At 35.7% G+C, this 13,461-nt stretch overlaps 1 protein-coding gene across 4 annotated transcripts in view; it reads left to right on the top strand.

Moving 5' to 3' along the window:
• The window catches only part of mad1l1 (mitotic arrest deficient 1 like 1), a 131,886-nt gene extending 129,413 nt beyond the window's left edge, over positions 1-2,473 (top strand). For all 4 annotated transcript variants that reach the window (XM_087235329.1, NM_200912.2, XM_087235330.1 and 1 more), the window contains exon 18: positions 1,947-2,473. In XM_087235329.1, coding sequence (XP_087091455.1) covers positions 1,947-2,108 — 162 coding nt within the window. In that variant the 3' untranslated portion in view covers positions 2,109-2,473. The remainder of the gene's footprint in view (positions 1-1,946) is intronic.
• Positions 2,474-13,461: the final 10,988 nt, after the last annotated feature.

Genomic DNA, 13,461 nt, shown 5'->3' with positions numbered 1-13,461 from the left:
AAACTCAACTGGTGCGATCGGTTCTCTTCAAAAAAGACTGGACAAAAGGTGATGCTTGTGCACCTACAGTCCTGCTTCTTTCAAGAGCTCCAGATTTTAAAAAAGATATGTATTTTTGTAAGCAGCAGCGGTTACTGCTTTCACTTTTCTTTCACCATTCTTTGAACAGATTATTAACAGGGCTAATGTTAACGTGACCCTTTTATTACATGGTAGGTTTTTCATCAGCTTTCTTTTGATTATAGTTATTTTGTTAATATGGTTTAATTGTATTTTTTTAATAATACGATTGCTTTGATAGAAGATTAACTCCCTGTTTAGTTAACTGGTGATCTGGGATTTTTAGCCAGGACACAGGTTATGCATTGTTTTAGATGACAATTATTATTTTAAAAATGTAAAAATACATTTAAAGAGAAGTTTTGTTTCATAAAAAGATCATGTATACAGAAATATTTAGCTTGTTTTGACACTATTTAAAATTTGTGGCTAAGAAATTATTATATATTCTTGGTGTGGTCAGAGATAAATTTGGTGAATCCTTAATTTTGAGCCCTGAAAAGTCATGTGAAATAAAAACTAATTGCAGTGCTACACTTCAACTCATTTGCTCATGCACACTGAGCAAGCTCATACACAACACAAAGTTAAATGCATGTGGACATTATACAAAATCTAAATCAAGGAATTTTAGCATGTCAAAAGTCAAATTTATGCATAAAAAATATGCAGTATTTCCTAACACCAAAATTGTGGCTAATGAAAATGGTCAGTTTTCTGACAGTTTCGGTGGCTTATGAATACGTTTTCAATTAGTTAACTCATCAAATGAGTTATGAAGTTCTAGTTAGTTATTATTTGATTTATTATATTTGCCATTTACTCGAATTATCATTAGTCAAAGTTAGTATGTTTGTTTGTTTAGTGGCTTTTGTTAATGGGGTATATGCACACGGACATTTCGTTTTCAGACAGCCAGCCCAACAGCTTCCGGTGAACTGTCTTTCCATTACAAAATCGCCATGTGTAAGATCTGTTTTCTTTAAAAATAAGTGATGTTCACTGCCTGATTGATATACAATAAAAAGTCGGTCTCAGAACGGACAAGAAGCACTGCGGTAAATTCCATTTTCCCTTGCCATCTCTTTAAAATCTGGAAATTTATTTTACCCCAGTATTTTCAATGGGGTTTCTGCGCTAGTCTGCTGCCACTGACGGCGTTAGAGTTAAGACACTCTATCATCTTGTTTATGCTTGAACAACTAAATGAATACTAGTTCATTTAGCTGATTGTATTTACACGTTACAATGTTGATGCAGTGAAAGGAACCTTATAAAATTGAAAATAGTCACATTTAAGGATTTACCGGAAGTTTACCGTTGACTGAAAACCACTAGCTGTGCATATAGCCCATTTATTTCTGATAGTAGTTAGTAATAGAAAGTATTTGAACTAATAGCGGAGTTATGTGGCTAATTAGTTTGTTAGGTAATATCAATACACAATAAATGAGTGCACACAGACAAACATTAGATTTTGTTGATATTACCTATCACACAAATTAACTATATAACTCAGTTATTAGTTTAAACACGTGTTTGATAGGTAATATCAACAAAATCTCATTAAGAGGCTGTTTATGCAAACACTGAATGACAGAACGAAACTTAGTATAGGTTTCCCTTTAAAATGTCTCTCAGCACACTAGTTAAGGAATGGCTGTTAGTCAGCAACTGGTAGTAGCTTGTTCTTATGTACCGTGGTGTTTTGTCTTGACTTTGTTGAACTTGTTTGTTTTGCTATTCTACCTGTGTAGTTGATGTTGTTTGTTTGATGCTTGCTCCTTTGAGTTGTTTGTAGTCTGTAGTCATGTTGCAAATGTTTAAACAGACTCCTCTCTCCCCCATCTCTCTCTCTCTTTCTCTCTCTCTTTCTCTCTCTACAGTCTACTGGTCCAGTGGGTAGCGGCAGCATGCAGCTGTTGGAGACGGATTTCTCCCGCACTCTAACTGGACTGGTAGATCTGCACCTCTTCCATCAGAAGAGCATCCCCGTGTTCCTCAGCGCGGTCACCATCGAGCTGTTCAGCCGCCAGACTGTCGCCTGATTCACCCAGCTCTGCTCAGCTACACAGTGTTCAGGGAGCTTCACACACACACAGATATCCACATAACTGCTAGGGAGTTAATTTCACTTCTTTGCAGAAGTGTCATTACAAAGATGTAAAAGCCAATCTGAAGGTTGTCATATCAAAACAATCTATATCACAGCATTTCAGTCTTATAGTGACTATTGTATGTTTTCGTTGATTTCTTTTAATGCTGTAAAACCCACATTGTGTTTTTTTAAACGGGTTCAAACATATAGGAGGGAAGTATTATTTGATCTTCTCTTTTTTTTTACAAACATCTTATTTTATGGCAGTTTGTTTGCCTGTATAGCGGGAAGAAATAAAGGCATATTAAACCATTATTTGTTTGGGGTTTACCAGATTTCAAAACATCCCCTGTGTTCAAAATGAATAATGATTTATACGCCTGGTTAGAAACCGCTTTTATTGTCTTTCTTCAAACAATTGAAATAGCCTAGTGATCACTATTATCAATTCCCTGTTGAATTGAGGATAAACTAATATCCCCATTGAAACCACAATAATTGCTCGGATGCTTGGATGCATCAAGTTTTATGTCCTTTAAAGGTTTGCTTTATACTATTTTGGCAACAAATCTTAGTTGATGTGGGAGTATTTAAATTCCCTGGCTGTTTTAGCTGGCAGTGGTTATTACTCAATTTTCCACGTCGTATTCATTTGAACGGCACATAAACTGCCACAGTTTCCTATCCTGCACACACATTAAGATTTAATCTCGTATGACTCGGGCTGCTTTCCGATGATTTTTGTCTCAAATCTGTCGCACTAGCAATGCAAAGTGTCACTGTGCCAAAGTAATTAGCAAAGAATGTTACCCTCATCCTGCATCCATGGTTTCAGGTGGTGCGCAGAGAGCTTTGCCAGTGTCTCTGCTTTCTTCTCATGCCAGCGAATACATTGCGGATGCAATGTTCCTGCTGTTAGCTGTTCCTATTATATGCAAACTCAGTCCTTTGGCTGGCAGAATCAATTCTGAAAAACAGCTACTATGCACAGACGCATGCACAAGCTGGCACTTCCTGTCACTTTTGGCTTCTGTTGTTTTCACGCTTTCTCCTACTTTTTCAGTTCTTTATTTGATATAATTTGTTTAACAATTCAGTGGGTCAGGCATCCTTGGCCTTTAAATCGAATCCTGCCCCATTCCATGGGTACCCATTTCCTCTTTCATCGCACATTTTTATATTTTATTCATTTTATCATTTATCATCTGGAGTCGAATAAAGTGGCCTCTCATTGTTTATTTATGAACATTTTTGTTTTTCATGAACGGTCTCTATATAATTCATTGCTTTGGGGTGGAAAAGGATATATATGCTAATGAGGAGCTGTAAATGGATAAATAATGAATTTTTGGAGAAGCTTTAGACCAAACAACGACACTGCAGCAGAAAAAAATTATTAAATAAACAAAACAAAAACTGACTTCATAGTCAGGAGAGCCAAGTTTTTATTAAAATCCAAGTATTTATATTCGGTGGTAAATTATGTGTGAATATTAATTTGCAATATTGATTGATTTGGATTTTATAGCATCTTTCATGAATCATAAAAATGTCATTGCTGAAAACTAGAGTAATGATGCTGAAAATCACAGGAATAAATGAAACTTTAGTGTAGGGCAAAACATTCTGCTTGTATAACATCACCAATAATATAAGAAAATGTAGGTCAACACTTTGTGTTATTTTCATCTAATGCAATTATATTCATGCTTTTACTGTGCACAGTATACACTATCTGACGAAAGTCCTGTTGTCAATCTCTTTGTAAGAGCAACAAATAATGACTTGTAGTTTTTCATTTGGAAAAGTGGCAGAAGGAAGATTTTTCTGATAAATCATCTGTTGAACTGCATCCCAATCATCACAAATACTGCAGAAGACCTATTGGAACCTGAATGAACCTAAGATTCTCATAGAAATCAGTCAAGTTTGGTGAAGGAAAAAAATCATGGTTTAGAGTTACTGTACATTCAGTATGGAGCGACGAGAGATCTGCAGAGTGGATGGCAACATCAACAGCCTGAGACATCAAGACATTTGTGCTGCCCGTTAAATTACAAACCACAGGAGAGGGCAAATTCTTCAGCAGGATAGAGCTCCTTCTCATACTTCAGCCTCCACATTAAAGTTCCTGAAAGTAAAGAAGGTCAAGGTGCTCCAGGATTGGCCAGCCCAGTCACCAGACATGAACATTGAGCATGTCTTTGGTAAGATGGAGGAGGAGGCATTTAGGATGAATCCAAAGAATCTTGATAAACTCTGGGAGTCCTGCAAGAATACTTTCTTTGCCATTCCAGATGACTTTATTAATCAGTTATTTGAGTCATTGCAGAGATATATGGATGCAGTCCTCCAAGCTCATGGGAGTCATACACAATATTGATTCTTTTTCCAATGCAGCATGACTTTACATTCTGTACTCTACATTATTTCTGTTTAGTGACAAGACTTTTGTCTAAGCAAAGTCAGACCTTACTGTCCTAATTGAATAATTAAAACTCAAGGCATGATCATGTTTTATTTAGGTAAAATAAACGTAATTTAGAGGCCTTTGCCTTTTAAATAAGCCACTTCTGATACCAAATAACCAACTAGAAGTCAAGTTATTATTTGTTTATAAAGCTTGGATAGAGGCAAAGTAGTGGTGCAGTAAGTAGTGCTGTCGCCTCACAGCAAGACGGTCGCTGGTTCAAGCCTCGGCTCAGTTGGCGTTTCTGCGTGGAGTTTGCATGTTCTCCCTGCTTTCGGTACAGGTGAATTGGGTAGGCTAAATTGTCCGTAGTGTGTGTGTGTGTGGATGTTTCCCAGAGATGAGAAGGGCATCCGCTGCGTAAAAACTTGTTGGATAAGTTGGTGGTTCATACCGCTGTGGCGCCCCTGGATTAATAAAGGGGCTAAGCCGACAATAAAATGAATGAATGTAAGCTTGGATAGGCGACAGCATTTTAAAGTAGTGTAAGTATTTTGAATTTTTGAACATTTCTTATTGTATGTAGATAACAAAACATGCTTATGCAAAACCTTGTCTAAAATCCAGCAATAAGTGCAGCGTTCCAGTTCTTGCCATTGGGTTGCCAACATTCATGTCATACTAATTATCATTCGAGACCAAAAAGCAGGTCACAAACCGTTCCCCAACATGTGGTCTCCCATGCTGGCAGAATTGTCCATCTGTCAAAGCGTCCGCGTGCTTCTTTATAGAGCTTTACTGGTTGCACCGATGAGACTGGAGATATTCCGCTATTGTGTGCTTTATCTGTTCTTAGTTTGCCGTGGCATTTGAAACCAGAGAGAGTGTCACGCTGGGTCGCTCCCTTTTGCATTGGCACCGAGATGAGCATTGAAGCAGACAGAGACAGGTTTTCTCGATAGACACAACCCCTGTCACTCACAACCTGATGTGTGATAAGTGGATGATTTGAACAGGCTGCCTGCCTGCGTGTGGGTATTTTTAACTAGTACAACTCTAACAATGAATGCAATAATAAAGATGAATGCTTTAACTAGAATTTCCGCCTGTTTGCCTTTGGATCTCACTTATCCTTTTAGATAATAGCGGGTAGGAGCTTTGGCTGTGTTTGATTCCTCTTAGGCTTACAGAAAATGTCCTACAACTAGATAACAGTACTTGTGATTATATTAGCAGCCATAAATCCTGCACACTCAACCTTTTCTCTCTTTTTCCCCCCCCAAATCTCTATCTCTCACACATGGAGTAACGTTAGAGATATCACTAGTTCACAATCACATTAGCTCTCATAAGCTCGGCTAGCCAATCGCGCTAGTGAGCAATGTTCCAGAAGAGGTTTGAAGCTGTGTCTGAGGCACCCTAAAAAGATTACAGAGCCCCAGAAGGAATTTTCTTCATCCTTCATTTTTCTGCCTTCCTGTCATTCCTTTTGATCTGTTTACCATTCTCTCTCTCTCTCTCTCTCTCTCTCTCTCTCTCTCTCTCTCTCTCTCTCTCTCTCTCTCTCTCTCTCTCTCTCTCTCTCTCTCTCTCTCTCTCTCTCTCTCTCTCTCTCTCTCTCTCTCTCTCTCTCTCTCTCTCTCTCTCTCTCTCTCTGCTGCAGGGCTTTATTGTCTGGCTGTACTGAATTACGCTCTGGCCGATTCAAAGATTTATATCCAATGAAATGACATGAAAGATTTCTAACAGTATCTGCAGCACATCCGTTCTGTTACAGTATGTTATAGAAAGCAAGGAGGACGTTTGGAAATGATGCATTTCGCATGGTCTTCAGAAAACGCGGGGGTTGTATTTAACTTCTTGAGATTGACTTTGTAAACGTATGCATTCACATGTTTCAATCTGCTTCTTAGATATTCTGAAGTGTAGCCAGAGCGTCTTTCTCCATTGGCTGCAGTGAGAGTTACATAAGCTTTAGCAACCCCAAAGAGTCATGTATAGGACACAGCTAATTAAATATATGAAAAAGATTTTATTTACACATCTGGGAAATTTTAAGAGACCATTTCAATGTTATTATTGATTCTCTAAGGCTGGTTATTTATGCGTTTTGAGAATGTTACTTGAACTACATTTTATATACTGATAATGTGTCTTCATTATTTAAAATGGGAATTTTTTTCATTTGCTGTAGGTCAGTATTAAATATTCCATGTTTTAGACTTAAACTTTGAAAATAACATGTTTACAGATAGGAGAAAATAAATTTTAATTATCAGTTTCTCAGGAATATATTTGCTCAATTTATTAGCTATGGTTTTGAGTATAATCTTCTTTGTCTTTGTTTTTTTTATCTGTCAAGATCTGATAACATTTCTTCTGGTCAAAAATCTGGTGATTTAGAGCATTTGTTGTTTTCTCTAAAACTGATAATTGTTCAGAATAACAAATGTTTAATTTGTTGTGATTTGATTTTGATCTGGATTCTCTGACCAAAAATTGAATTTGTTTTTATTATTATTATTTGAACTATTCTGGAAAATGGGTATTTACTGATGCTCGGTTTGAACTGCAGTAGATCATCTTGACCATGTCCACATGCCTAAATGCATAAAGTTGCGGCTATGAGATTTTCTGATTGGAAATTTGTGTTAACGAGGAGTTGTACAAGTGTACCTAATAAAGTGGCCGGTGAGTGTATATGATAGGATAAAAAATACATTTTTAATGTAAAAAAAGCTTTTATTGTTCAAAAAAAATCAAACCCTTTTTTAATCTTTGAACCATATGCAGGTACTTAATTTTCGTACAACTGCTTTCTTATTCGGTAGAACTAAAATAGGCCTAATATTGCATTTGTGCAACCGACAGATATTCAGCATCCCAGAATGCACTTCACTAAATGCCAAACTTTAAAAAGTTTAAACATGTTTTAATTTAAACTCAAATCACTGTATTTTTTTTTAGAATTGTAATGAATATCACTATGAAAATGAGCCATTAAACGGCAAATCTCTCCATTATTCCAGCGTATTCTTTAGCTCTTTTGTCCTACGCTCACTGTTCATCTTTTTCCCCTCAGGTCTACTGTCATTCTCTAACAGTCAGACTGTCTTTGTATAAGGATTTTACGCTGGTAATAGCTTGCCAAGCTTAAAGGAATCAGTCATGAGCAGTAGATGCAGATTAAAATAATGAAATTATAGACTTCTGCAGTTATTAGTGAGGGTATTCTTACCAAGACTTGGCTGAAAAACTCAATTTTAGCCATTAGTATTGAGAGCCTGAAGTGTATTGTAATTATAATGATGGCTTAAAGAGTACCTGCAAAACCCTTCAACTGCACAATCAACTTAATTTACATCAAAAGCTCAAAATCAAAACTGGATGCTTATTTTGAATCACAATGGCTTTGCTGCTACAGCACGCCAATATCATGGCACTAACATAACATTTAGGGGTAACACTTTACAATAGGGTTATATTAGTTTATTTATTTACTAACATACATTAACAATGAACAATACATGTATTAAAATATATTTATGTATCATTATCACTAACAAAGTTAACTCAAAGTGCATTAACTAATGTTAACAAGCATGAATCTGGATATTAACAAAGACTGCGAAAAATCTGGGAAAAAATATACAGTTAAAGTCAGAATTATTAACCCCCCCTTTGAATTTTTTTCTGCATATGCTGTAAATATCATCTAATATAGTTGTAAATAACATTCAGTTTGCTGCACAGAGCGATTGAGAGCCGCGCGGGAAGTATGATTTGCATGTGTGTGTTTTTTTTTCCTTACAGTGACTGCAGACATGAGCCACACTCGGAAGTAAAAGTGAAACAGGAGCGTACATCATTTAAATAATCATATCGCATATTAAAGTTAGGATTAAGACCAGCATTTGATGTTTTTTCTTTTATAGTGAACACAAAGTGTTGTGCATGAAAATAAATGTTTACTGGGTCAGTATAACTACTCTAGCCTGTAACCTATAACTAGGGCCAGATGGAATCTGCGGACATTTATTTCTGTGCAGAATTTTGTTAAAATCTGCAGATTTATGTGGAGTGATTGTGGGAGTATCATAACTGAAAACTCAATATATGAAATAAAAAGCATTACATTTTTACATTACTGAAATGAATTTAAACACTGAATAAATATAAATTTACACAAGTAAATAAACAATCAACGATGGGCTAAAAATCTGCGGAATTCTGTGCCGCACATTCTGTGTGGGCTTAACTCTAACATTGAATATAATGCAGGGGGGAATCTGATAATGACAAATGTCTCATTTCACCACTTAAAAAATGGTCTAATAATGTTGTCATTGACAGAATAATTCAACTTCAGAATTATAAATAGCTGAATTCTGATGTAATCACTTTACTGTGAATTAACAACCAGGACATATTTAAGTCTGTTTAAGTCCATCATTCTAAATCCATACAAAATTTAGCATTTTAACCAACAGTAGACCTACACATAGGCCTAATATCATTATTGTTGTTTTACCATATGTTTGAGAAATAATAATATTAGCCTTCTCATGTTAACTTTATTTTACATTTACAGATGCATGAGAAAATCGGGATCTTGATTTTAAGCAAAAAATAAAAATAAAAAATGTGATTCTCATTTTATCCAGAATCGTGCAATTCTAATGTACATCTTTATTTCTCACATATTATTGTAGCACAGTTTGTGCTGAATACAAAAAATATATGTTGGCCAGTACTATGTTATAAGTAGCTGAAATATGCACCAATGTCAGGGCATGTTAAATATCTTAGGCCCCAAAATCACCTCAGACCCCAGAGAGTTAATAATACATTAGTAAGTTCATTCATTCATTCATTCATTTTCTTTTCGGCTTAGTCCCTTTATTAATCCAGGGTTGCCACAGCAGAATAAACCGCCAACTTATCTAGCACATTTTTACGCAGCGAATGCCCTTCCAGCCGCAATCTCTGAGAAACATCCACACACTCATTCGCACACACTTTTACACTACCGACAATGTCTTTGGACTGTGGGGGAAACCGGAGCACCCGGAGGAAACCTACGTGAATGCAGGGAGAACATGCAAACTCCACACAGAAACGCCAACTGAGCCGAGGATCCAACCAGCAACCCAGCGACCTTCTTGCTGTAAGGCGAGACCACTACCTACTGTGCCACTGCGTCGCCCCATTAGTAAGTTGTGAATTGATTAATAAGTGCGGTACTAGTATTGTTCATTATTAATTCTTGTTAGTAAGTACATAAACTAATGCAGCCTGATCTCACGAGAAAACATAAGTATTTTATGTTTTGTCAGTTTAGTGGCTAATTCATACGAGTTCAGTCATACAAAAATGTACGATTTTAAAAAGGAAGTGTGGCACCTAACCCCACCCCTAACCGTCATTGGATGATGAGCAAATCGTACTAAATTGTACGAAATAGATTGTATGAATTAGCTACTAAATCAAAAAGTTACAAATTGCCGTGAGATTGCGTTGACTAATGAAACCTTATTCAGAGTTCATACGGTCATGGAAAACATGGAACAGTCATGGAATTTTGACATGGCATTTTCCAGGCCTGGAAAAGTTTTGGAAAATCAGAAAAACCCACAAAGTTTTGAAAAAAGTCATGGAAAACAGATATATTTATACTTGAAAATAGGTTATTTACATCTTTTCTGTCCTTGGCCAGTCACATACTCTCACATTATTAGTTCGGTGAAAGCATTATCTAAATCAGTTTTAACATAGATATAAATATAAATTGAAACTAAATAGATTGTTGCGTGTTTTACCATATGCTGTAATTTAAAAATGCATAGTTTTTTCTTTTACCACACATTTGTAGACACTGCATGAAACTGTAGGTCATGAAAATTTACATAAGTCTTGAAAAAATAATGGAAAAAATGTGTATGAACCCTGCTTATTGTTAAGTGTGACATATTAATGTTTTCCAGGAAATGAAATGTGTTCATTGTGCATTTCTGTACGTTTCAGCACATGAAGACATTCTGTTATGTTGGCACCTCTAGCTTTCAGTCTCGGCTATAAATGAACTCAATCCTGACAATGTCAGTCTCATGCTGCGTTGGCTCTTAATAAATTCATCAGATTGATTGGCCAAGAAGTGAGCTCAGATGGTGTTGAAAGGGTCTGTATTAAGACCTGATATAAACAGTGTAAATGGATGATGCTTCAGTTGCACACACATAATCAATGCTAGCCTTTTTTCCCGGTTACATTTAAGATGAATAATATATCAGGCCTTGAACCATTTAGAATAATATAAATCGGTGACGTTCGCTATTATTTCTGACGCACAGTAATACACTGCCTTCAGCTTGTAGTCAGTTGCACTGGGCATACACAGGGCTCTTAAAATAAAATATGCATTTGAACACTTATGTAATGTTTGAAATATGCATCAAAATACAATACAGATGTCTTCTATTAGTAGCTCTACATGCTTAATTGACCTGGAAAATTTGTTTTCGAAGAAAGTACACAAATACTTATTTGTATAGGGATATCGCATCACACATTGCAGGAAAATCCATGTCAGCATTGTTTTATTTTAAATTATTTTAAAGAATAAAATTAGAATATCTTATACTTTACTATTATTATGCTTTATTTATTTATGTACTTATTATGTTTCAACTATGTTTTTACTGTTTTAATTTCTAAAATGAATCCTCATTCAGTTCAATTCATCTTTACTTCTATAGCGCTTTTACAATGTAGATTGTTTCAAAGCAGCTTAAAATAGAAGGTTATAGTAAATTATAGAAAGTTTCAGTCCAGTTTTTACAGTTGAAAAGTGTGACATTACACTTAACACTTCACATTTTAACGATCTAGGTGCAAAGTCTAAAGCGCATGGTGCAAAGTTTTAAGTGCATGTCTGAATCCACTTTCGCTATTGTAAGGACGGAAATGTTTTGTGCCCCAGTGAATGGTCTAACAGGGTTGTGCTTATTCTCTTGATGAATTATGGGTTTTGTTTTGAGTATAACACGCTAAACTATTTAGTTAAACCAACCAAGAGTCTCACCTCCCATTCCCTTTAATAGTCAGTTGCATCACACCAGGGCGCATTTGATATTTACCAGACTTTGTAAGGGCAAAAACTGAATGCTTCATTTGCGAGAAAATGGTCAAACAAACCATCTGCAGCGAGGATAAAGAACGAGTCTCCTACATTTGGCCTTCTTACTTTCTTTTTAATTTAATGTTACTCTTTACTTTACTCCTTTACTTTAGTGGATAAGAAAACTGTGTTGTACGCACTCCACTGAAGACATCCATTAGCCTACATATTTACTTTTGTTTGTTAAGCACAGAGATTTATTTCAAAACTATTTCTAAATACAGTTTTAATTTCCAGCAAATTAATAAATGAACATTAATAATGAAGTGTAGTTAAAAAAAGTCACATCCAAGCACACGTCCTATTCTTGTGCCCCATATGGTGATGCATACATCTCTAAGACCTGACAGGTGGACAAATCTAAACTTTTTTGATTAAAACAAATATAAATATGCATATAATAAATACTATTACTAACAATAGTAATAACATTATATAAAAATACAAGTTGTGATGAATAAATTGAAAAAAAATCCCCCCGAGATAAAGAAGGCATGGAGGCAGTGGTTTTATATATATGTGGAAAATAATAATTTTTGTAACATTAAAAAATGTAAATAAATCATACGTAAAGATATATGTGTATTGCTGTACATCATGTGTGTATTAAGCAATGTCTAACCGTTTGGACCTGCATAGGTGCATAATTAACGCGCTCTGTGCTTGACTTTAGACCAGCTTTTAGTTAGTCAATGGAGCAGCCTATTTCAGTTCCTCAAAATAGCAGCACACCAACAATGCGCCTTAGCACACCTCCTTTATAGACCAGAACACAAGTACAAAGTGGCGCAAATGGATTTGCTATTTAAACAACGTGGTGCAAATTGTGAAAATTAGGGTTGTGCTGGTTTGAAAATGGCAACAAATCACGCCAAACATGTCTTGCGCTCTATCGCGCCAGGTATATTATAGAGCCCAACAAGTTTACAATGATAATAAAGCTGGTTAAGAAGCTGTTATTTTAATGAAGATATTATAATGTTTTGTTTTGTTTTTTCATCTTTATTTACAAGTAGCAGCTACTGTATATTTTAGTCTATTCACATCCCGTTCCTTTGTGCCCCCTGACAGCATTTTCTCAAAATGCTGTTACACCTAAATACATTTTCGTGATCCCTTTAGTGGTTGTGGTCATTTTAAACATCTCATTTCGGAGTCTGCTACTGTCCACTGGAGGTTGCATATAGGCCATGGACGCAAGCTTTGAAATATGTGGTTTTCCAACAATGCAACCCGGGGTGCTGAAATATAATTGGCTAAGCTGGCAGTGGGCGAGTTAAAAGAACCAAAACAAAGACAGCATTCCAGCACAGGAAGCACATTTCCAAAGCAGAATATTTGATATCAGTATTGGTTTTTAGATAAACAAAAATGTTTACTTGGCATGTTTTTTAAATGTCTGCAAACATATTATGGCATTTTTTTATGATTTAGAAGAGTGAAAAACATACACACAGCACCTTTAACAGCATGAATTGTGACCTCAATTAAAATGTTATACAAAAATAAATAATAAGCATGGCCGCATCTTTAAAAAAAAGTGTATTTTATTACAGTAGTCCCTGCCACTTTTGTATATACAGTGCAGTATGTAGGTGATTTACTGATAATACTGATGATATATGTATTTACATGTGTCGATGTTTTGTTAACATCCCCACATGTAATTAAATGTAATTAAAGAAAGTGTTTTTAGGGGACATTAGATTAGATTTT

The sequence above is a fragment of the Danio rerio genome, chromosome 1 (genome assembly GCF_052040795.2).
Source record: "Danio rerio strain M-AB ecotype USA chromosome 1, GRCz13ab, whole genome shotgun sequence".
NCBI classification, from domain to species: Eukaryota; Metazoa; Chordata; class Actinopteri; order Cypriniformes; family Danionidae; genus Danio; species Danio rerio.
The sequence above is the reverse complement of the archived record's forward strand: the minus strand, read 5'-3'. Positions and strand labels throughout refer to the sequence as shown.